This window comes from Musca domestica, unplaced genomic scaffold (genome assembly GCF_030504385.1).
Source record: "Musca domestica strain aabys unplaced genomic scaffold, Musca_domestica.polishedcontigs.V.1.1 63, whole genome shotgun sequence".
Lineage (NCBI taxonomy): Eukaryota > Metazoa > Arthropoda > Insecta > Diptera > Muscidae > Musca > Musca domestica.
In genome coordinates, this window is record NW_026712370.1 from 1959679 (window position 1) to 1985996 (window position 26318).

Consider the following 26318-nt stretch of genomic DNA (forward strand, 5'->3'; position numbering starts at 1 on the left):
GTCCAAGCGAAGCAACTCTTTAGCCCCCTATTTTCTTTCCGTTGCGGTGTAAGTTCTTGCATATTTTGGAATTTCAATAGCTTTACCCCGAGCTCATTTTTCAATATTTGCCGAATGAAATATTGCGATATGTTAAGCTCATGAGCCATTTTTTCGGCCATTTCTGCTGATGTTGCTGTTTTCTTCCGTCAACATCCTTGACGTCGGACCACGCTACCAGTATTACGGTAACGAGCGATGGTACGATACACAAAAGATTTATTCACATTTAAATGCTGGAGTGCTCTACCGAAAGCCACTTGTGGTTTTCCAGCCAAATATAAAGAAATCACACTATCACGCTTGAATTCCATCACGATTAACTTTTTTTCTGGAAAATTCTCACCAAAGTGCTTTTGTACGCATGTAAACAATATAATGAGTTGTCACTGGAAGAATTTTTGGCTGTAGTTTTTTCATCTCACACTGTATTTATGTTAAACTTGTATCACATAAAAATACTGAATACCCAGTTATCCTTTTCCTATAATTGTTAAAGTAAGACACATTTCACGTGTAAAATACAGGGAACATTTTTTAATCAGTGGGCTACAATCAACTTTTTTGTTTAATTTCAAAATCAATGAGCAAACTAATATTTACAGATGTGTGATGATGTCACGTGCACTTCTCTTGTAATTTGCTGATAAGATTTTATTAATAAAAAATTTGCACATTTTCAAACATTCCCCTCACAGAATGCATTTCAAATGTATGCCCTACTCAGACAACAGTGAGCTCTTACTTTGTTGTCAACTAAGTAAACAATTGTAATAATCAATAAATAAATAATAAGGAATTGATAACAGTTTTTACTGATAAATACGAAACGAAACATAATATATATTTATTACCTTTGTAAAGATGTTTATTTTGTGGGCATCACTCCCACAATCTGGAAGCGATATTATGTACTGTCTGCTGTTTGTACATCTGTTTTAGAATTTATTATTTGCATTTTTCTGAAATAAAAACGTTTGTTATCTCTTCAAACTTCCGCGGTAGTTAATTTTTGTTTACAAAAACAATTTAGAAAACTAAACACAGGAAAAAATAGCAATTCTATTATTTGATTACAGCAAAAGGGAAAAAACACTTTTCTACAAAATTCATTCTTTCAATAATTACAAGAAAAATAGTAGATTATGGAAAGAGCTAAAAAGAAAAGACACTCGTATCGTCATTTTGAACGTTACATCGCAACGTAACCTGAATAAAGGGGACAAGTTCCGGTGCCTTCCATTGTTTTTTTTAAATTTTCGATGAAAGATTCTTTGGAGCTCATTTTCACCCCTATTATGAAAATTATTTCCCATAAATTTTGTTCCCATTTCCCATTGTTGTTATAATGCTTTTTTTTCCAAGTTGACAATGTTCGAATATGAATTCTCGTATTATGAATCGAAATGGGAATTACGTTTTTTTTCACATTTAGTAACATTTATTCCCTTTGAAATTGGATGGGAACATTTTTTTTTAAATAAAAAATGTCTGAAATGACATAGGAAAACAATTTCACAGTTATCAGCAAATATAATTTAATGTTCGAAAATATCAGCTGATTTTACTTGTTCCCATAATTTGGTAATAGCAAATCAATGTGAATGGGGCTTCCCACGAAATTGCATTTTGTGAGTGGGAATTCGCATTTCCTTTGTGAATGGGAACTCCCATTTATTCTGTAAAACTGGTTATCAAATACTGTATGAAGGCTTTCAACCCTCAAATATTCATCAAATACTGCATTTTTCCTGTAATTATTTTTGGTGTTGCACGTTGGACTAAAATACAGGGTGAGATAAAAAAACCGCAACAAAGTTAAACGCCGTAATTTTTAAATTGTTTTAAAATTTTATTGAATGAAAGCAAAAATGTCGGGAATAGCATCAAATTTTAGAATAACTTTAGATTTGTTCGAATTGGTCAACAATGGCACGAATTATGGCCTTCAAACCGTCACACGCTGTCCGAAACCGTCACACGGGATATTTTGGCCCATTCCCGGCGAAGCGCTTGCTTGAGGTGATCGACAGTTTTGTATTTTTTAGTGCGAACCTTGCTTGTTTATAACTACTGGACAAAGATGTATTCACCTTTAAATGCTGGAATCCTCTATCGATAGCCACTAGTGGCTTTCCAGTCAAATATAAAGAAATCACACTATCACGCTTGAATTCCATCACGAATATCCTTTTTTTTTTGAAAAATTTTTACCAAAATGCTTTTGTACGCTTGTAATCAATTTAGTCAGCTGTCACTAGAATAATTTTAACAGCTTAGACATGACAGTAGTCTGCAGTTTTTTCATCCATCCTGTATATACAATGTTTTTAAAAGATTCGCAATGAAAATAATCTCATAAATGTCACTTGTAATATAAGAATTTCGAATGCGATTTATTTGAAAACAATTATTCCTGTTTATTTTGAAATTTATAGAGAAATTTTCAGCAGATTATTTCTTCTGCTTTCATGCATCAACTCGAAAAAAAGATAATGGAAAATTTATCCCGACTAAAGGGAATTTTTCACCAGAATTGAAAAAAAGGTATCAAATTTTCGAAAATAATAATCTTTTTTGTTTTTATTAGTAATATTACCGAAGTCACTACATAACTAAAATAAACGGATTCCAAGGAATTTTTATACGATTTTTTTTGTCCCTCTGTTTTGGTTAATTTGCTATGTAAACCTTCGAAAAGCCGATACAAGCGCCTTCAATTTTTAGCTCTACTTTCATCAAATATTGCATTTTTCCTATAATTATTTTGTAATAATCACCATGTGACCAAACAATTACTACATCAAAATATAATATTTACAGAACATTTGGAAAAATGATTCTAGATCAGATACTCTAATACGAGAATTTTCTCCTTTTTCTCCGAAAATTACTTATTCTAAGAAAAGGATAAGGCGTTACTCTCCCATCAAAGATCGGTTAATAATGAGGAATAATCTCACTACAATGCTGTAAGATCTCTATCAGTAAGAGATGAGGACTCCGACCAAATGTTATCTATAGGCTATTTTTAAACATTTCCCGACCGTCCAACGTCAAATTAATTCCTATCATCGTGTGTTGTGCTTTTAAGAAAATCTTGTAAACATTGACTCGATTTCTATCGCATTCATTCAGTTTTAATGCTTAGAATCTTCCTAATTTTTTTCTATTATTGCAGGTATTTTTTTAAATCCTAACTTGTCAAATCACTTATTAACAAATTGTCTTTTAATATTATTAAAAGCACCAACAAAATAACAAGACATCTAATTTTATCATTAATATTCTGTATGTGTGGCAAAAATCGGAGCAGTTTGTTTTTTAGCGCATTTTTATAAACTGGTTAAAATTGAAAAAAAAAAAAACGAAACATGATTAATACTGTCTTTGTGTTCAAACGTTTGTTTTTTCTATTTTTAGTGGCTGGCTTAGTTACTATAGACGTACGTTTTGTTGGTATCCAAAAATGTAAAAAACCTAAACTGGTAGCACAGGGTGTACATTTAGAAATGATAACAATTTATAAACAATAAAGTTTATTTGAACGAGCCCTCAAGCTCAACTAAAAGTCTCTTTTTAATATTTTATTAATAAAATAATAAAACAATTATTAAAAGGAGAAAAAAAAACAAATTTTTAAAATCAAAATTAAAAAATTCAAAATTTCAAAAACAGTTATGAAGTAATTAATATTGTTCAATTGCTACTTTTTTAATTTTATCTCACACATGAAAGTTGTTTTCTCTTCGGCACCTTTTCTATATTTTAAACAATGACAAAAATAAGTTCTAATAGATAGATAGCTATTTGAACAGCATTTGACTTTTTCAGACAATTTTATTTTGTACGCTTTTTTAGGTTTGTTTTTGTTTTTTTATATTCACAGAAAGCACTATCATAGCTACAATGAAGTAGGCAAGTATGTGTACGGTACGACACTTAGGTATTGCAAAATGTGAAATGATATATAAAGGGTATTAACCCATATCAAGTGCTGTTCCCAAGAAATAAACAAACGGAGTATTCAATTCATTAAATGGTATCACTTTTCTGTTATTTATCTTACATTTGATAAGAAAAATTTATTAAAAAGAAACAAGAATTTTTATAGATTATTATTGGTACTTGTTTGATTTTTTTGAAATAAAGCAGGAATTTTGTAAGATTGGAATTCTAAAACGTATTCATTTTTGACGGAGTTATATTTCTCCAGGAATTTTTATAGATTATTATTGGTACTTGTTTGATTTTTTTGAAATAAAGTAGAAATTTTGTAAGATTGGAATTCTAAAACGTATTCATTTTTGACGGAGTTATATTTCTCCAGCTGTGTCACTTGCATAGAAAGTAAAAACTCATTACTCTGCAAAAAAAAACTGAAGAGAATTTTTACTTTTTTATTGCTTGTTTTATTTTTTATTGTCTTGGCCAAACGAAATTAAGTAGGTTGATAAGCTTTTACTCAGATGTATTTTAGGTGCGTAGAATTTTTGGAGTTGAGAATGGGCTATATCGCTCATATAAGCTTAGTGACAATTGAAGAGTTTTTCAGGCGAAGATTCTTGCAATCAACAAAGCAACCGAAATGAGACTATACAGGGTGAGATGTAAAAACTGCAACCAATTTCAGACTGCTGTCATTATTAAGCCATTCGTCCGACAACTATAAAAATTATTCCATTGACAGCTCATTATATTGTTTACAAGCGTACAAAAGCTTTTTGTTGAGAATTTTCCAGAAAAAAGGTTATTCGTGGAGTATTACGGTCACCAGTATCACGGGACACAAAAGATTTATTCACATTTAAATGCTGGAGTGCTCTAACGATAGCCACTTGTAGTTTTCCAGCCAAATATAAAGAAATCACACTATCACGCTTGAATTCCATTACGAATAACTTTTTTTCTGGAAAATTCTCACAAAAATGCTTTTGTACGCTTGTAAACAATATAATGAGCTGTCACTGGAATAATTTTAACAGCTGTCGGACCAGTGGCTAGAAATGTCAGCTGTCTGAAGTTGGTTGCAGTTTTTTCTTCTCACTCTTTATATGGTAACTCCTATTCGAGCGACATGCAAAATTTGAATTTGCTCGATTTTTTTACTGCTCCCAGTGCTCTTGTTCGAATTCGAGTAAGTTTCACTCTTTGTACAAATTCTTTGGAGGCCTGATTTTCAATATAAGGGTTTTCTCACGATTGAACTTAATTTTATTTCTAAATGTTCTATATTTTTAATCGTGATGGAGGATTAAGAATTTATTTACTTTTGAAAAAAAGATAAGTCATACTCCTTAAATTGACTTCCCTGTATAAAAATATCACCACAGAAACAAATTTTAATTTTTATCATTTTATTGAACTTTTTCAAATTAATTTGTGAGTTCAGACATCATTTCGATGATTATTTAATGCCTTGATGTTTGATGACCCCAACTGCTACCCAAGCAATCAGCCGGCCAACCTGATCGGTCGTTTCAGTCCTCCTCACGTGACTTGAAATCATTGTTATTATGAGTTTATTAACACAAGTAGCTATCATTATTAAATTAAATGAACGCTTGAATACAGAAGAATCTGTCTCTGCCCCTCATTCATGTAATAAACAATTGCAGTGACCATTTACTATAACTTGCCTGCTCCTCCCCCAACCTCTGGGCTTGTGCATATACTTCGATGATAAGACCAACAGCGTGACTACCATGGTGCGTAAATATTGAGTAAATCATAAACTAGCGTTAGTAGTGTAAAGTATTTGTTTCTGCTTCTTGATTCTAAAAATAAATAGACAATGCTATTCTTATGGGGGATCATTGGCTCACTTATTCTTCTTTTTTGTTGTTTTGTGTTGGGTTCCGTTAACGACAAAGTCAAAATATTATTCAGGACTTCATAGATGATAATTCAGCGTCATTGAAGAAGTTGTCCGCTCGGCCAGTTGTTTTTATACCCTCCACCATACTATGGAGGGTATATTAATTTTGTCATTCCGTTTGTAACTCCTCGAAATATTCATGTCAGACCCAACAAAGTATATATATTCTTGATCAGCGTAAAATTCTAAGACGATTTAGCCATGTCCGTCTGTCTGTCTGTGAGTCTGTCTGTCTGTCTGTCCGTCTGTCTGTCTGTTGTAATCACGCTATCTTTCGAACAAATTGAGATAGAAGGCTAAAATTTTGCACACATGTATTTTTTCCCAGTAGGCAGGTTAAGTTCGTAAATGGGCCATGTAGGTCCAAGTTATCATATAGCCCCCATATAACGGTACCTCCCGATATTCGGTATTTTGATGATTTTAGCGACATTATTCACCGGAATTGTTTCAAATTTGGTATTTGAAGTTCGTAATGGATACTTCATCCAAAGTCAAAGAATGAGCCATGTAGGTCCACGTCTTCATATAGCCCCCATATAACGGTACCCCCCGATATTCGGTATTTTAATGATTTTAGCGACGTTATTTACAGGGAATGTTTCAAATTTCGTATGTGAAGTTCGTAATGGATACTTCAGCCCATGCCAGAAAATTGTCTGTGCAGGTCCACGTCTTCGTATAGCCCCCATATAACGGTACCCCCCATATTCGGTATTTTGACGATTTTAGCTACATTATAAACAGATTTTTCTTCAAGTTTCGCATTTAAATATTGTAATAATTTATGACAAAAGTTGCCTATGCAGGCCCACGTCGTCGTATAAGCATTCGGTATTTTTAAGATTTTAACAGAATTTTTAACGGGTTTTATTTTTTGGAAATTGCCAAATTTGTACCAAATGGTGGAGGGTATTAAAAGTTCGGCCCGGCCGAACTTACAGCTTTTTTACTTGTTTTTTTTTTTCTTTTATAAATAACAAATAAATAAAAAATATATGTTTACATATTAATTAAAATTATTTAAATAAAACAATAAAATAATAAATACCCCGTAACGTATGTAAATAAGTTACCAATAAGTAAACACCATAGAAATGGCTTGATAAGAAACAAATGCATGATGAAATCTTTTGGCGTATATTTAAATGGACTATTTGATATACAATGGGGTTGGAAACACAATGCTATACTAGGTGCTGTCCTATCAGATATTTGGGAATGTTTTGATATTACATTCGGTGGAAAGGGAAACCTCTTCTTTAAGCTCAATGGAAACGTTAATAAGTTTGTGTAAAATCTACAATGTTTGGCTTGAGTTGTATACTTCCCTTTTACAATTCCTTAATTTCCAAAATATAATCGCATAAGCGTAGTTATAGTAGGCCAGCTGTGTAATTAAATGTACTCAAAGCAATAAATATCTAATTACCATTCGCCACAGCAGCAGACAAAGACTAGAAATCCGTAATTAAGTAATTTACCCCTTTCTAAATATTTTCCTTTCTTTAAACAAAGATAAACACACATATACACTCATCGTAGTCACATTACAAATGTCGAGACACAGTCAGTAGAATTTGTGGTTTACTTTCTTTGTTTAGAATTGCTTGCAATTTTTAAACAATGCAAGTCAATTGACTAAAATGCTGTTATTGTACTCAAAAAACGTATAGGCTGATAATATTTTTGAATTCATTTGAGTTGTAGATGCTGAAGAAACAGTTCCACTAATTGCAATTCAAAACAATGGTATAAGAATTAAAAACATGTTTAAGTGGCGAAAAGCTCGTCCAAAATTAACTGTTTATAGCCTCCACCATGAGAAAAACTAATGTGGAAAAGAGTAAAAATCCCGATAAAAGGCATTTTTAATTTTGGCAAACTTGTAGATGTTGCTGGGATTTATGTTTGAAAAGAACGTTAGAGTACCTATCTCCCACCTGCTAAATAGTCCATCTTTCTTGTTAGATAACATGGAATATTTGCGTAGTAGGTGTTCAATCGACTCTATCTCTTCTTCATCTTCAAGTACCAGCTTCTTCGATGAGAGAATCTGTCCATTGGCTGACATAGCTTATAAGTGGTTTGACAGTCTTATCAATCGACTATAAACCATCTCGAGATAATTGGTCAGCCATTTCATTTCTCCAAAATACAGGGTGAGATGAAAAAACTGCAACCAACTTCAGACTGCTGTCATTTCTAAGCCCCTCGTCCGACAACTGTTAAAATTATTCCAGTGTTTACAAGAATACCAAAGCATTTTTGTGAGAATTTTCCAGAAAAAAGTTATTCCTGATGGAATTCAAGCGTGAGATTGTGATTTCTTTATACATGGCTGGGAAACCACAAGTGGCTATCGTTAGAGCACTCCATCATTTAAATGTGAATAAATCTTTTGTGTCACGTACCATCGCTCGTTACCGTGATACTGGTAGCGTAGCCCGACATCAAGAAAGTGGACGGAAGAAAACAGCAACATCAGCAGAAATGGTTTGAAAAGTAAAGAAGCGACTTGATCGAAACCCGCGTCGCAGTGACCGAAAAATATTCCATTCGGCAAATGTTGAAAAATGACCTCGGGGTAAAGCTATTGAAATACCAAAAAGTGCAAGAACTTACACCGCAATTGAAAGAAAATACACTCAAAAGAGCCAAAGAGTTGCTTCGCTTGGCCGAAAGTGGTGAACTGCCGAATTTGGGTTTCTTCGATGAGAAAACATTCGATGTCCAGCAGTTTGTAAACACAAAAAATGATCGTGTTTACTTCCAAAAGAGGTCAGCTGAAAATGTACACATTCGGTTGGCTACCAGAACTCAAGCGCCAGCCATGGTGATAGTGCGGGCCGCCATAACAGCCGATAAATCAGAATAAATGCCAAATATTATCGCGAAAATATTCTGGTGGGTGTATTAAAGCCTTGGGCGCGCAAACTTTTTGGCCGCAGACCTTGGACATTCCAACAGGACTCAGCACCACCGCACTCAGCACGCGCCAACCAAGCATGGTTACAATATTAGGTTCCTCGCTTCATTTTTTGTGTCTGGAGTATTTTGGAAAGCAAGGTTGGCACTAAAAAATACCAAAGTGTTGATAACCTCAAACAAGCGCTTTCCCGGGAATGGGCCAAAATACCACAGAGCAACATTCGAGTAGCGTGTGACGGTTTTATTGGCCGAAGGCCATAATTCGTGCCAAAGGTGACCAATTCAAATAAATCTAAACTTATTCTTAAATTTGTTGATATTTCTGAAATTTTTTGTTTCATTCAATAAAATTAAAAAAAATGTAAAAATTATGGCCTTTGACTTTGTTGCAGTTTTTTTTATCTCAACCTGTATTGCTCAAAGACCTCAAGCTCGAGCCACACTTGTTTTAATAAAATTTTGATCCTTTATTTACCTCTTGTCACCTTTTAGGGTACATTATTTAACACGAAAACTATAACTATATTCTGACATCACCATTGTAATTTCAGTTTCTCCATTTACAGTTTACACATAAAAATATTTATTTTTAACTCATTCATTACTAATTATGCCATCAAAACCAGGTCACATCACCTATATAGCTTTGCGATGATATTTTGGTGGTTTCTTTTCCTATATTAAAATCCAATTAATATTGTTTTTTTCTTTTATTTTAATTACAGACTGGCAAACAACAACAATATCATTTGGGACAATGGCTGCGTAAACGTTATTCCAGTTTGTTGAGTAAAACCTATAACAAAGATGAAATTTATATACGATCAACAGATGTAGATCGTACATTGATGAGTGCATTATCAAATTTGGCTGGATTGTATGAGCCGGTGGCCAAAGATGTATGGAATCCGGATATAAACTGGCAACCAATTCCCGTACACACTAGCCCAGAAAAATTAGATTCGGTAAGAGCATAAAAAAATTAAATCGTTTAAGATATTTACATACTATTAAATTGTAATTTTAAGGTCCTTGCTGGCAAAGCTGGCTGTCCCGCCTATGAATATGCTTATTCTGCGCTGTTAGATTCACCCGAATTCCAAAAACTTAACGATCAATATGCCTACCTGTATAATTATCTTACCAAATACACGGGTCGCACCGTTGACACATTAGAGGATATACAACGAATTAATAACACTCTATTTATTGAAGAACTTTATAATAAATCCCTGCCCGAATGGACTAAGAAAATATATCCAAGTGCCGATATGACAGCAGTGGCTGCATTCACATTTAGTATTTCCACATATACACGTCAGTTGGCCCGCTTGAAGTCGGGTCCTCTAATCAAGGAAATGCTACAACGCTTTGTGGACAAATCCAAGGGTAAATTAAATCCTGATCGTTCGGTTTGGATATATTCGGCTCATGATACGACGGTGGCAAATGTTTTGAATACTTTGAAATTGTTTGATGTAAGTGGAAAAAATAATTGCTTCATTAAGAAAGTTGTTAAACATTTTTGTAATTTTACAGGTCCACAGTCCACCCTATACAGCCTGCATTTTATTGGAAATGCGTTTGAATGATAAAAATGAACCTTTCATTTCGATTTTCTATAAAAACAGCACAGCTGAACCGCAACCAATGCTTATACCAGATTGTGGCATAGAATGCCCTCTGAATAAGCTCTTTAATATTTACAGTGATATTTTACCTCAGGATTGGGATAGCGAATGTAAACTTTCAACTCTTATGATGACCTATGAAGAAGCCAATATTGGTACTGCAATGGGTAAGTGCTCGGAGACGAATTTAAATATTTTCATAAAAATTAATAATGTTAGGCTAAATTTCACTGTGCAATACCAAAAATAATTGCAGGAAAAGCTCAGTAGATTTTAAAATAGAGGTAAAAATAGAAGACACGTGTAACGGCGATGTGAAAGTTTACATAGCAAAGTATTCTTAAAAGATTTTCTTCATTTATTTATTTAACATTTAATTATTTCACATTTTTTATTTTTTGGTTAAGATTTTGTTGGAACACGAGTATTTTAGAAAAAATGAGGATTATTTTTGTCGAAAATGTTAACCTTTAACAACTCATTTTAGGATTAAAGGATAAGCTCACATGAAGAATAGCTTATGCAAATACTCCCACAAAGTATTATTTTAGAAACTTGATAAATCAAATATTTCTCTAAATATCAAGCAAAATCTATATTTCAATTATAAATATAAATAATAAATATTTTCAAATTTCTTCGATCAATTTTTTATCAATTTTTTTGTGGGTGAGCTTTAAAGTTACATAAAATTTTGTTTTAGACTGAAAGTGTTTAAAGAAGAAATATTCTACAGAAAACTTTAATAAAAATCTTAGAATAAAGAACAGAGTGAGATGAAAAAACTGCAACCAAATTCAGACTGTTGCAAGAACTTTCCGGAAAAAAAGTTATTCTTGATGGGATTTAAGCGTGATAGTGTGATTGCTTTATATCTGGCTGGAAAACCACAAGTTAGAGCATTCCAGCATTTAAATGTGAATAAATATTTGTGTCTCGTACCATCGCTTGTTACCGTGATACTGGTAGCGTAGTCCGACGTCAAGGAAGTGGACGGAAGAAAACAGCAACATCAGCAGAAATGGTTCGAAAAGTAAAGAAGCGACTTGATCGAAACCTCGCAGTAGCCGAAAAATGGCTCGTGAGCTGAAAATATCACATACAATCGGCAAATATTAAAAAATGAGCTCGGGGTAAAGTCATTGAAATTTCAAAGAGTGAAAGAACTTACACCGCAACAGAAAGAAAATAGAGTCAAAAGAGCTAAAGAGTTGTTTCGTTTGGCCGAAAGTGGTAAACTGCCGAATTTGGGTTTCTCCGATGGGAAAACATTCGTTGTCCAGGAGTTTCTAAACAAATGATCGTGTTTACTTGCCAAAAAGGTCAGCTGAACCTTTGTGCACCAAAACTTAAGCGCCGGCCAGGGTGATGGTGTGGGCCGCCGCTCGTATTAATTGACCGTGACATCAGAATAAATGCCGAATATTATCGCGAAAATATTCTGGAGGGTGTATTAAAGCCTTGAGAACGCAGACATTTTGGCCGCAGACCTTGGACATTCCAACAGGACTCAGCATCATAGCACTCAGCACGCGCCACCCAAGAATGGCTACAAAATGAGGTTCCTCGCTTCATTTTCGGCGCACAAAGGCCATCAAAATCTCCGGATACCAATCCGTTGGACTATTGTGTCTGGAGTATTTTGGAATGCAAGGTTGTCACTAAAAAATACCAAAGTGTCGATCACCTCAAGCAAGCCCTTCGTCGGAAATGGGCCGAAATACCGCAGAGTAACATTCGAGGAGCGTGTGACGATTTCATTGACCGTTTGAAGGCCATAATTCGTGCCAAAAGTGGTCAATTTGAACAAATCTAAACTTATTCTAATTTGATGGTATTTCCGACATTTTTTGCTTTCATTCAAAAAAATTAAAAAAAAAATGTAAAAATTATGGCGTTTGACTTTGTTGCAGTTTTTTTTATCTCACCCTGTATATATCTAAGTTCAATAGTTTTTAAGAAAATGACATTCGAAATGTATATACTACAAGTGTGTTAGCTTTATCTTTCTAAAATATCCGTAGTATTCCGTTTTTGGGGAGGCCAAATTCTTTTAAGGCCTTAATATAGTCTTGAACATATTTGGAGACACATTTCACAATATTTAATATAGAGCTTTGAGGATTTATGGAGAGCTTTGGTTCACTTAATGAGCTATTGGCTTACAAAATGTGTCATGTCGATCAATTTTTTTATAATCTCTATAATATATCCTAGCTTTATATATTTCATATTCATTTACGTTATTCTTATCTCTTATTACACATTCTCTCCCATAGGTATTTTGGTGGCCATCATTACAATAATGCTCTTCCTGTCATATGTGGTTATGGTTTACTACAGGCGACGCAGTTATAAAAATTATTTCTCCTATACACAGGTGGCTTAAACAATTTTTTTACTGTTGTGTTTCAAAATTCTTCTTTTCGTTCTTTTCTATTTGCAATGACTAACCGAAATTCTTTCTTTACAAAATTTCATTTTTGGTTCAAATCAACTTCTTTGGAAAACCCACAACACTAATAGCCACATAAATTGGATGCCTAAAATCAAACAATCAATCAGCCAAACATCACTATGAAAGTCTAACAAACGAAATATCACAAATCTCAAGCACAGAAATCCTGCATCTTATTTTTCATTTATTCATTAGCTTACATATTTAATTTCTTTATCTCGTAGCTATTAGAAATTTTATTTGTTATTGCATTTTGTTATATGAAAGAGAAGAAAATAATTGTTGCATTTATTATTATGATTATGAAAAAACAAAACATTTATTTACAAGTCTGTTTTAAAATAAGTTTTAAGAATATTATTCAAAACCAAACAAAAAACTTAGACAAAAACATAACGCATAGAGACGGAAAACAAGTCATTTACACATTGTGATTCACATTTTCATTATTAGTAGGAAACGAAAAAAAAAAAAAAAAACAAAAAAATATTTATAAAATAAATCGAAATATTCAGGAAATGGAGATTTTTTCTAAATGTTATCATTGTTTTATTAGCATTATTCAATCGTTAAAAAAAACTCTAAAAATTATAGGTGTCCTTTACGATCTTTTTTTATAATCTATATCACATATTTACAATTGTTTTTATAATCTACATTACATATTTATAATGACTGTATATTACAGCAACGCTTTCTTTCGCAAGTTTTTGCATTTACATTTTTGATTATTTTTGATGATGAACCATTTTCTTTATTTCTCTAGATAGGTCCGTGTTAGTAGCACAAGAGTGATGTAGATTATAACGTAATTATTTTCTTTTTATTTTCATAGCCTTTTAATAATTATGCATTTTTTATTGGTTCATCTTTCGACCTTTCGATCTGTAATTTCTCTTTTTGATAAGACTGTTGATTTTTTTAAAAATGTAGTTTTTTAAACGTACCTCTACATCATATACCTAACAGATTTATAGATATATATAAAATTTTAAAATGATATCTCTAATAAAATGAAACATTAATCCAAATATATGAATATTACAGAACTTTTTAAAATATTATTATTATTATAATGATTTTCAAAACAATATATATATATTAAAATGAAAGATATTACAAATTATAAAAATACGTACTTGTTTTAATTGGCTGTAAAAATGGTAAGATAAATTTATTGATACACATATATAGAATTACAGAAAGTATTACTGTTATTAGTTAATTGGGAAAATATCAAGGGTCGAATTGAATCCATATCATTTTTGTGACATATTGCACGCATATCACATCACGCAAGCTTAAATTATAATGGACATTTGAGTTGGTGTTTATTTGCTGGTATACGTAGTTATTATGATGTTTTTTTTTTTTTTTTTTAAATAGCCAGGCTTAGTTGCTATTTTTAGAAAAAACAACGTGAAAATATTTAATACATGTGTTTCATACTTTCACTAGGTAAATAAAATGTGTTAAGTATTTAGAAGAAGTTTCGGGAGCCTTATCTACAAGACCTAAACTCGACATTAGTCAACCGCAAAATGGAATAAAACGTTACTTCCGATCTTTAAAATACACAATATAGGTGGCTTATTCAAACCCACACTCAGACGTTGGGTAATTTCTAATTATCGATAAATATGCTTCGTGACAAACATGGACTTCAATCTACATTTATTAAGATTTTGTTTTATAATATTACTTTTATTTTATCCAAAGCCAAGTACCCGATATCGGATGAATCGCTTTACTGTTTAATCAAATGAACGTTGGGGGTTTCAAGAAGTCAGATAGTTATTCGTTCCGTCAGTCCATGCCATCGTAAGGACTTGACATCTTAGACTTGCAATACAATAATAATGGGTACGGTTTATATAACAACCCTGTGAGGAAGTCTGTTAGAATGTACACCAACACCGATTATAGGTTTATTGAAGAGTGGCCATAAGTTCATCTCGTCTCTGATATTTAAATATGAACCTGTTAAAAACGTGTTAAAAAATCTTAAATATGGCGTATGCCTGTGTATTCAATAATTTTTAACAATTGTTGCAAATTGTTATTGGAAACTGGTAATACATATTTGCTTTACAATAATTGTACGTAAACGCACTACAAATCTAATGTCTTCACTTTATAAGGTTTTGGTCAATTATTTCTAGGTGCTGCATAATGGAATGGCAATATTAAAAATTCATCTTATGGTGAGGGGTATACATACATACACATCTTCATTAAAATGCTTGTTGCACATTGCTAACATACCCTTTTGGCGTTTGAGAGAAATATTTTTTGATTATTGTAAACTTTTAAAGTCCACGTTATTGAGACTTTTTTAAAATCGAATATAGCGCAATTGTGTAATTTTAGTATTTTCCGTATCATTTTGAATAATTTGTTATCCTCGTCTTTACTTGTGATTTCGGAGAACATTGATCAGTTGGTTATCGTTCTCGTCCGATTAATCGATAAAAAATAATAATTTCAATCTATTGATTTTACTTCTAACGGTTGTTTCTTGTACTCTTTAAAAGAGTTCTTTCAGTCCTTAATATGTTTGTTGTGAATAATATTTGTATAGTTAATACTGTTAGTAAAATATTGGTTATAAAATAATAGTATAATTTCGCCAACTATTCTTAACGCCCATGTCCATGTTTTAAGTATTTTAAGCTTTCATTAGAATTGACAACACTGTTATCAATTGCTTCTTCTCCTGTTGGTTGCAAAAAATTTTAATTGCAGTCGGTCGTGCATTTTGTTTGGTAATTTTAAGCGTTAAATATTATTAAAGCAACATTTATAAATTAACAGAAAAAAGGTCATTATAACGACGCTGGTATGACAAACAATTTTCGGTGGACATTGCAAATGCTTCGTAATTAAATTTTGGCACAATTCTTTTTAATATCAATTTGTAATTATTGAATCCCGTGTCATCTAAATGTTTAAGACTCTTACTTAAACATTCATAAGAATTGGAAACACTGTTATCAATTGCTTCTTCCCTTAGTTTATAAAAATTCTAACGGCGGTCGGTCGCGAAATTTCTTCGGGAATTCTAAGCGTTGAATTTTATTGAAGGAATAATTTGTGAATTAAAAGATATACAATAAAGTTTATTAGCATTGATTTCATTGTTTATAATTATGAAAAAATTGGTTAAATTTAAACATTCTTTTTGCTTTCGTCTTGCAAATATATTGCAATTTTGCTTGCTCCTTCATAATTGAGCTCGTGTGCGTGCGTGTGTGTCTAAAAGAAAGAATGTTGTTCTTACCGGTCGGTTAAAAAAGAGATCATCCAGTCGTTATAAGCTCGTTTGAAAAACATTGTATTAGCGTTTTAAGCATTCATAAGAATTGGCAATACTGTTATCAATTGCTTTTTCCCTCAGTTTCTAAAAATTCTAACGGCGGTCGGTCGCGAATTTTCTCCGGGAATTCTAAGCGTTTAATATTATTGAAGCAATCATTTGTGAATTAAAAGAAATAGAATAATGTATATTAGCATTGATTTTATTTTGTTCATAATTAAAAAATAAGTATTTAATTAAATTATTTCGTTATGGTTTTAGGTTTCTTTTTTTTTTTTGACGTGCAAACACGATGGAGCTTGTGTGCGTGTGTGTTTGAGAAAATGTTGTTGTTCTCTGTTCGGTCGGTTATTGTACGGTTTAAAAGAGATCATTTGGTCGAAAAAAGTTCGTGTGAAGAAATGGTACTGGCGTTTAAGCATTCATAAGAATTGACAACATCGTTATCAATTGTTTCCTCCGTCAGTTGCAAAAAAATCTAACGGCAGTCAGTCTCAAAGTTTATTCGGTAATTGTAAACCTTTAATATTAATGAAGTGTTTGTTTATAAATTACAAGAAATACAAAAAAAAAGTTTATTAGCATCGATTTTATTGTTCGTTGTTAAAATAATGTTTAAATTAAACCATTTTGGTGCGCTATTTATTGTCTTAATTTGTCGGGCAAAGATGTTGCAATTTTGTTTGCTGCTTCGCATGGGAGCTCGTGTGCGTGCGTGTGTGAAATGAGAGAATGTTGTTGTTCTCAATTCGGTCGGTTATTGTTCTGTCTAAGAGATCTTTAAGCTCGTGTGGCAACCATTTTTCTGTGGTCAGTGCAAGTGTTACACCGCCTTTACACGGTGCAATTTTTAGCTGGCATTTTTATCAATTCTCTTTTAAAATTTCTGCGTAAATCTTCGCGCCTTTACACGGTGGCATTTTACGATAATAGTGCTTGGCATTTTTTCTGACATTTTATTTTATTCAGTATTTCGTATAGAGCTAATTGTTTGTAACAGATATTTATAAAGAAGTGATTTAAAATTAAGTGTGTGAATCTTAAGAAGAAATGATGGAAAAAGTTATTGAGGTGTTAAATATTGCATTATTAACTTTTATTTTAACTTTCTTTTTTTACTTTTTAATACTTCCAATTAATTTTCATATAATTCAATCACTGAAAACATCACAATAAAAGAAACGCATTAAAAATTACAATAAAGAAGCGATATGAAATGTCAAAATCATAAAAAATTCGGAAGAAGCAAAAAGAGAAATGCAAAGAAAATGGCATGTAACCCTGTGCGGTGGCTCATCGTGCCATTTTTTCTTATATCCTTGTCTCTCTACACCTTTTACCAACAAACAAAAATGGCATGGTTAAAAAATGTCACCGTGTAAAGGCAGTGTTAATAATAAAATTTTGGCACAATTCTTTTATATGTCAATTTGTATTTATTCCGTCCTATTCCCTGTCCACATTTTCAGTGTTTTAAGCATTCAATAAAATTGACAACATTGTTAACAATTGCTCTTCCGTCAGTTGATAATAACTCTAACGGCAGTCGGTCGCGAATTGTGTTCGAAAATTGTAAACCTGTACTATTAATGTTTTTTAATTTAATTATTAAATAAAAGAAAACAATGAAGTTTTCTAGCATTGATTTTGTGTTTCATAATTGATAAAATTAAAATATTTCGGTATGATATTATGTTTCCTTTTTGTCGTGCAAAGATAAGGTAATTCTGATTGGTCTTAGGGAAATAAGAACTCGTGTGCGTGCGTGTTGATGAGAGAAGGGAGATTTTTATATTCTTATTGGTCGTTCGATACGGTTTTAAAGAAATCATTCGCTCTCTAATAAGCTCGTGCGTTTCGGTGGGCATTGCAAATAAATGTTTGTTGATAAAATATTAATTGGTAGTGATTGCGTTGTGTAAATTCCCCAAAATAATAGCGTTTTAATTTCGGGAGAAAATGTCTGAGAAAATATGCGTTTTCTTTTTTTTTAATATAAAATATTCAATTAAAATTGAAAAATTGAAGCAGTCGGCAAACATGTTAACGAGGTAAGTTTGTTTACTGAACAACCAAATGAAAGTAAAAACTGTTACTACGATAACCGATTTCTTCTTTATGATTTCGACAAAAATTTGCAAAACTAGTAGATTCTTGGTGTTTCTTCTGGAAGAGAGCAGTACTTGTCAAATTATAGGACTTTCTGGTTACGCTAAAATTTTTAACCGTTGTTGCAAATTATTATTGGAAGCCGTCTGTTAAGAAAAAGGTTCTACAAAATAGAGCTATTCGTGAAAGAATTTTTGTCAGTTCTTTTACTGAGTGTTTTCTGGTGGGCTAAGTGCAAATTCTTCCTCCGCTTGAAGATTCGGTGATCTATTTTTGTGAAAGCAATTGATAATTATAGAACGCCTATATTAAAACACATAATCTAAAGAAAATGAGTGTCAAATGAAGGGATTTTCATCATGGTAGAAGAATACAGGTAGATGAATCAACACTTGGGAACAGTGATATTTAAAAAAAAATAAATGTTTCTTAAACAAGTAAAAAACATTAAGTTCGGCCGGGCCAAACTTTTAATACCCTCCACCTTAGGGTAAAGGAAACAGTAGAAGAAATGTGGCAAAAGCCATTATCGGTTATATGGGGGCTATACCAAATCGTGGACCTATACATGCAATGTTTCGCCACCGGAGCTGGAACCCATTATGACCGACAAATACCAATTTTTAGACAAATCCGTGAAAATATGTGACAAAAATAATCAAAATACCGAATATCGGGAGGTATCTTCATATGGGGGCTATACCAAAACGTGGACCTATACCATGCCATGTTTTGCCACACGTACAGGGACCCGTTATGACCTACAAATACCAATTTTCAAACAAATCAGTGAAAAAATGTGGCATAAATCATCAAAATACCGAATTTTGGGAGGTACCGTTATATTAGGAGGTACCGTTATATATACCAACCATCCTAGACACAATAAATTTAGAAATCTAGACAATGCTAAATTTTGGCGCTCTATGTCAAATAATGTGGGCTGTATCGTGATTTCAACAGACAGACAGACGGACATCGTTAAATCGACTTAGAATTTTATGCTGGTTATGAATATATATACTTTATGGGGTCTACGACGAATATTTAAGGATGTTACAAACGGAATGACAAAGTTAGTATACCCTCCTTTCCAAGGTGGAGGGTATAAAAATAAGTAGATTTGTATATCTTTTCCTAAACGAAGCCAATCGGAAGTTTTTATGATATGCATTTTTTTTACAATTTTTTAAAAATTGAATAGTATTTCATTAAAAAATGTCAATTCCAAAATTGGCTGTGTCGATCCGACTACCTTTATTCTTCTACCATGGGTTTTATGTTACCTGTTGTCATGCAGTAACTTGATGTTTGGGTTATTCCTTTACCTATAACTTCATGTATGTGGATGAAAAAAAAAAAACAAATTGCGATAAATAGTATCAGCCGGTTCTGCCGACAGATGTATACCCTCCGTCATTGTTCGATTAAATAAATATAGTTTGACTCCTGTTATGATTATTAAAACTGTTGACCCTCTGTGGGTTAGGTTCCGAAGGAATAGGCCAATCTCAAAAATCATTTCGTATCGGACCTAAAACAATTTGATATAAACGACGTGCCAGGTTTGGAGAGATATGTGATAATTTTTAGAAAAGGTTAAAATGTGCGTGAGTTACCAGATATAGTCGACCGAGGTATTTCATTTTCATGCTTCATCAAATACAGATAAAAAATATTGGTATGGGCACACACAATCATCATGGCCGGCGCTTGAGTTCTGCTGGCCAACCGAAGGTGTACATTTTCAGCTGACCTCTTTGGCAAGTTATTTTGTTTACAAACTGCTGGACAACGAATGTTTTCTTTTCAGAGAAAACCAAGTTCGGCAGTTTACTACTTTCGGCCAATCGGAGCAAGTCTTTAGCTCTTTTGAGTGTATTTTCTATCTATTGCAGTGTAAGTTCTTGCACTTTTTGGAATTAAAATGGCTTTATCCCGAGCTCATTTTTCAATATTTTCCGAATGGAATATTGCGATATGTTCAGCTCACGAGCCATTTTTCGGCCACTGCGATGCGGGTTTCGATCAAGTCGCTTCTTTACTTTTCGAACCATTTCTGCTGATGTTGCTGTGTTCTTCCGTCCATTTCCTTGACATCGGGCTACGCTACCAGTGTCACGGTAACGAGCGATGGTACGAGACACAAAAGATTTATTCACATTTAAATGTTGGTGTGCTCTAACGATAGCCACTTGTGGTTTTTCAGCCAAAAATAAAGAAATCATACTATCACGCTTGAATTCCATCACGAATAACTTTTCTTTAAAATTCTCACCAAAATGCTTTTGTACGATTGTAAACAATATAAAGAGCTGTTTGTTACTGGAATAATTTTAACAGCTGTCGGACGAATGGCTTAGAAATGACAGCAGTCTGAAGTTGGTTGCAGTTTTTTATCTCACCCAACAGATCTTGTGTTATTTCTATTCCTTTGAGCGCTTTTTTTGTTTCAAAATCTTGAACCCTATTTGGGGGAGGTACCAGAAGAAATGTTCCGATATCTATTAACTTTATAACTGATCTTGTGTGGATGGAAATATTGAAATGTACCAAGTCTGAATGGAATGGAATGTTAGTTTCGCGTTTTATGAGCTTCATTGGTATTTAAAATGTTGACCCTTTGTGGGGGAGATACCAGAAGGAATGGTCCAATCTCTACCATATTTATAACAGATCTTGTGTGGATGGAAATATTGAGATATATTAGGTCTGAACAGAATCGGATATTAATTTCGCGGTTTATGAGCTTCATAGATATTCAAAATTTTGACCCTATTGTGGAGGAGGTACAAGACGGATTGAAGCGATATTTTCCATCTTTAGATGGAATCGACTCCAAATGTCCTGAAATGGATTTGGTCCAAAAAGACCTAAGGTCTTAACCCGTTATTTCGATTTGGCACATTTTGGTCGAATCAAATGATATATAGCCTCTCTACCCGTATGGCTGAGCGTATAAATAACATTCCAAAGAAAAAAAACAGGTTTCATTTTAGATTATTTATATGTATGTGAATATCTTTATTTCATACTTAATATCATAATGCAATAATATTTATTGTACTTAATTATTTGCACATAATTCAAAACATATTCTTCGCTTCGTAATAAAGATTCACGAATATGCGACTTAAAATTATTCTTTATATTTAAATTATTAATATTAATTACAACAAATTATATTAGAATTTCATGCGTATTATTAATTATTTTGTCTTTTTCGAAATGTTTAACTTATAGTAATTCGTTGTTGAAAATCCTCTGTAGATTAAATGTACATACATGAATCAAACAATGTTGAATATAATCTCGATAAAATGATTTGAAATACCATGTTCCAGACATTAGAACATTTCGTAAGAAATGTGGATGAGAGGGAGAGAACGAGGAGATTGAGAACCTCTTTCTCCTCGTCCATTCTCCATAAACTTACAATTTCTCAGCAAATATTTCAATGCCTGACAGAAGACTACCTTTATTTATTGAAAGAAAATGGAATGTAGGCAGTTCATTTTTTTTGGAATTTTCACAATTTTTCGAAGATATTTTATTTTAGTTAACCTTATTTGCTGACTTGAAAAAGTTAAAAACGTTTTTATGCGCGTTGTTGTTTGCTTACATCATTGATGTGAAATCTTATAACTATTTGAATGTTTGCTTAGAAAGAAAGCTTTGCTTGAAGCTTAATTATTTTCAGCTTTTTTTAAGTGCTAACATTTATAATATTAAATTTACTAAATCTTATATACAAATATATTTAACGACTGTGTGCATTTTAATTTATTAATTACTAAGGAGTTAGAGTCAGCTTTTCGTCACATTCATTTATTGTTTTTTTGTTGGGCAGTCCATTGGGCGGTTGGTGATTGGATAGAAGCTTTCCAAATAATACTGCTTAAGATTTCCATGAATTTCTGAAAATTTAGCAATCTTATTCATGGATTGGGTTGATATTTGTCGTTTCTGAAAACGTTGTTCACTCTCAGAATTACGAACACGAAGCAAAAAGTTCACATAAATTTTCTCGGGAGTGAAACTTTCTCCCGAGCAGGAGTACTCAAAGAGTGGTCATTTTATACGGAGTTTACTCCTCCCTCTCTTGTTTTGTGTAGAACAAACCGGTTTTGATGTTGCTATGAACTAAAAGATTGTTCGTTAAGAGCAGAATCTGCTCGAATTCGAGCAAATTTTGTCCCCACTCTAAAAAAATAGAGAATGCTCGGTTTTTTCTTCCCCCTGGGGTCTGCTTTTTGGAGGTTTGATTTTAAATAAGAATTCCACTCACAAGACCTCGGCGATGGGATCCTAGCGTGATTGGAATTCTTTTATAATTCTACATTTAAAGACAGCCATGCAGAAAATTTTTGTGCTTCTACCTTCACCGCTTCATCTCCTCCTCTAGATTTTCCATAGAATGAATGTCTTTCCTAAAATGTTCAGCTTCAACTCAAACTTTTGCACAATTTCAACTTAAATCCTAGAGTAACGATATACTAATTCTACTAAGCTTTTTAAGCTTATCTATAAGCTTTATCATCCGAATAGATGATGTACGGCTGAGCATTTGCCAAATTGGCTGCCGCCTGTTGATTTTGCGGTGTCGAACCACCAAAATAGGACATTCGCGACGAATAGTTCTGTTGGGCCTGCTGCTGTTGTTGTTGCTGCTGCTGCTGATGTTGTTGTTGGGCCTGGACTTGCTGTTGGCGTTGAGCCAAACTTTGTGTCGACTGATGTATAGAGGCCGCCTTGTGGGGCAATGTGGCATATGTCTGCGCCGCATAGGGTGGTACAGCATATAAAGCTGCCGCCGCAGCAGCTGGTCCACCCTTATAGCTTAGTGGAACACTACCGGGACCCATGGTCATGGGTGGTATACCAATCATTGCCGGGCCATTGTGATAATCGTTGCTGCTCATGCGCAGGCGCACAATGCAAATTATGATAATGAGTATGGCAATAAAGGCCACCACTCCACCAACAATGCCAATGATGAGCGTATCATCATTGGTCATAATGGGTGCCTTCATGAGCGGAGCTTTTGTTTTGATTTTCATTGGTGGTGGTTGTGTGGGTTCCATACTCCAGATGATCATGGGTGGTTCTTCGGTGGTGGTCATGGTGGGGCGTGTTACCAAACGAGAGGAGGATTTGAGCATATTTGTTGCTGTGGTTCTTACTGTTGTGGAGGTCATTCTCCGAGGATCACAGGTCAACTCATCATCGCCAACTTCAATGAGTTTTTTACCCGCCAAATAGGCGGGAGAATGACAAGCCACATTGGTCATGCGGGAGTTGGGCAACCATCTTCTCAAGGCCCGTGCATTACAATCACAGTGTATGGGATTACTGGCCAAACCCTTCAAATTCAAACTGGAGCGGCGATCCTCCAGGGCATTGAGAAACTGTGGCACCAAAACCCCAACCTTGGATCCTTCAATGTCCAATGTGAGATGTGAAGATCTGGGTACAGGGAAAAGTAGGGCCGGTGGCAGGGCTGTAAGTGAGGTATTTTGAAGTTTTATGGTAAGATCGCTGCTCTTTAACCCAGCCAAGGTTCCCGAAGATATTGACTTCAAACGGTCACCCCTTATGCCTAGCGAGCGTAACCGAGGATGTTTGGCTGGCTGAATTTGTTCGGTACCAATTGACGTATCCTTTACCTCAACATCTATCATTTCCAAACCTGGTAATAGCTCCAAAATTCCCTGCAAATCCAAATAGCCCACAGAGGGTAGATTAAACGCTTCCAGGGACGAGAGATGGGTTATATCTTTAAAGGCATTCTTTTCCAGACGTGTACATTTAATCAAATCATTAAGTTTCAAATATCTTAAAGCATATAGTTTGGCAAAGTCACCTTGGGAGACCAGTTCAAAGCTGTTATTGGACAAATCGAGAGTGTGGAGCACCTGAAGTTTTGGCCAGGCAGCTGAAAGCTCGGTAAGATTATCCAAAAGATTGTTGGACAAATCCAAAGTTTCCAATAAAGTGGTGCGTTCAAAGACCTTTGGTTCTATACTCTTCAATTTGTTGTGCGACAAATTCAAGTACTGCAAGAAAGGTGTCTCCAATGCTTCCAAGTGATCAATTCCGGTACCGGCCAAGTTCAACTCCCTCACCGTTTTTGGCTCATTCAAAATATGTTTGACTGCATCGCGCGACAGGGGATTAAAGGACAAATCCAAATTTTTAATATTCACCATCATATCATCATCACTGGGTATGCCAGTGATTTTGTTGTGACTTAAATCTACAGAGGAGACGAAATAAAACTGCCGCCTCAAAGCTTTGAGGGGAGCATATTCAAACCCATTACCGGCCAAATTGACACTTTCCAGCAACTCCAATTTACCGCTCTCAAAAATGCCCTCAGCCAGTTCGTTCAGTTTATTATTTTCCAAATTCAAAGATTCCAAACGTATGAGACCCTCAAAGGTCCTCTCTCCTATGCGATCCAAATTATTATTGGAAAAGTCCAGAACTTGCAGCTGAGTCGAATTGTGGAAGGCCATTTCACTCAACATATCCAATTGGTTGTGGGCCACTTTCAGTACCCGCAGGCGTGGCAAACGGGCAAAATCTAATTCCTCGATAGTTTTCAATTGATTTTGGGACAAATCCACATGCTCCAAGAATTGTAGGCTTGAAATTAATTCCGCCGGGAAGAAACTGAATTTGTTATTTGCCGCCAAAATCATTCTCAAACGGGGATGAATGCGGAACGAAGAGGGAAATAGATAACTCAAATGATTATTGGATATATCCAATTCCTCGATACCGGTACCGGTATTAAAGAATTCTCCCTTGAAAGCCGATAACTGATTTCCCCTCAAGCTCAGTTTCTGCAAGCTCATAACATTCACAAATGCTCCCGGTCGTATGGAGGTAATTTGATTATTCGACAAATCAATGGATGTGATGTTCCACAAGTCCATAAAGGTACCATCATTGATCTCCTGTATATTGTTATCATTCAAATAGATATGTTTCAAATCCTGCAAAGTTAAGAACAAATCACCCGACAACTGTTTCATGGAACAAAAACTGAAATCCACAATTTGTAGCCGTGCCAAAGGACGTATCAGGGCGGCAGGTATGGGTGTCAAATGATGATTGCCACTTAAATTCAAATACTGCAAATTCTGTAAGCCTTCCAAAATGTTTTTGGGAATTTCAGCCAAATTATTGTGACTCAAATCCAAGCTACGCAATTCCGTCAAAGCCCATGGGGTGTTGCCCAGGCCAGTTAAACGATTTTGAGCTAATTTCAATTCATTCAGCGATGTTTCGAGACCTTGGAAGATGTCTGCACTTATAACGGCCAATGAATTTCCCGATAAATCCAAGGAACGTAAATTACTAAACATTTGGAAACTTCCAGTGGGCAGCTCACGTATGACATTACGCGACAGGGTTAGAGTACGAATATCGGAAGCTTGTATGGATCCCAAGATTTCAGCTGACAAGGCGGCCACCCGGTTGAAATCCAAATGCAAGGCATTGAGGTTGGATAAACGTCCCAAAGCATTACCGGGGACTAGAAGAATATTGTTGTCACGTATGATCAGTGTCTGCAGACTATCCAACCCTTCCAGGGCATCGTCTTCGATCTGTAAAGAGAGATATGGAGAGGGGGAAAAATGAGTAAATATTTTAATAATCTATAATAATCTTAAAATTTTGGGTAAGGGTCACTCCTGGTCCGAAGGTGTCAGATAAGGCTGGGGTTTTTGAAATACGTGGTAGAACGTTACGAAAAGTACTAAAGGGTACTAAATATGGTACCGTTTGTATTTGACGAACCAGTGGAGCTAAAAATCTTAAATTTTAAATGAAAAGTACTAAAATGTACAACAATTAGTACCATTTCGTATCGTGAAGCTATAAACTTGAAATTTTTTATGGAAATCAAGGTTGAGGAGAAGGGTCAATTTAAGGAGGTAGTTTTGG

The 26318-nt window shown here is 34.1% G+C and overlaps 2 protein-coding genes across 5 annotated transcripts in view; one reads left to right on the forward strand and one right to left on the reverse strand.

Moving 5' to 3' along the window:
- Nucleotides 1-26318, forward strand: part of LOC101889732 (prostatic acid phosphatase) — a 33061-nt gene that overhangs the window by 2490 nt on the left and 4253 nt on the right. The window contains exons 3-7 of one of the 4 annotated variants that reach the window (XM_005175053.3): nucleotides 9574-9813; nucleotides 9877-10326; nucleotides 10388-10646; nucleotides 12759-12859; nucleotides 13006-14069. In XM_005175053.3, the coding sequence (XP_005175110.2) occupies nucleotides 9574-9813; nucleotides 9877-10326; nucleotides 10388-10646; nucleotides 12759-12859; nucleotides 13006-13026 (1071 nt within the window). In that variant the 3' untranslated portion in view covers nucleotides 13027-14069. Of the gene's footprint in view, nucleotides 1-9573; nucleotides 9814-9876; nucleotides 10327-10387; nucleotides 10647-12758; nucleotides 14070-26318 lie in introns of those variants that run through there. The other 3 variants (XM_059129570.1, XM_059129571.1, XM_059129572.1) reach the window with 3 other exon arrangements.
- Nucleotides 21351-26318, reverse strand: part of LOC101887818 (protein artichoke) — a 64326-nt gene continuing 59358 nt past the window's right edge. Inside the window, exon 9 of the mRNA XM_059129569.1 lies at nucleotides 21351-25978. Coding sequence (XP_058985552.1) covers nucleotides 22883-25978 — 3096 coding nt within the window. The 3' untranslated portion in view covers nucleotides 21351-22882. The remainder of the gene's footprint in view (nucleotides 25979-26318) is intronic.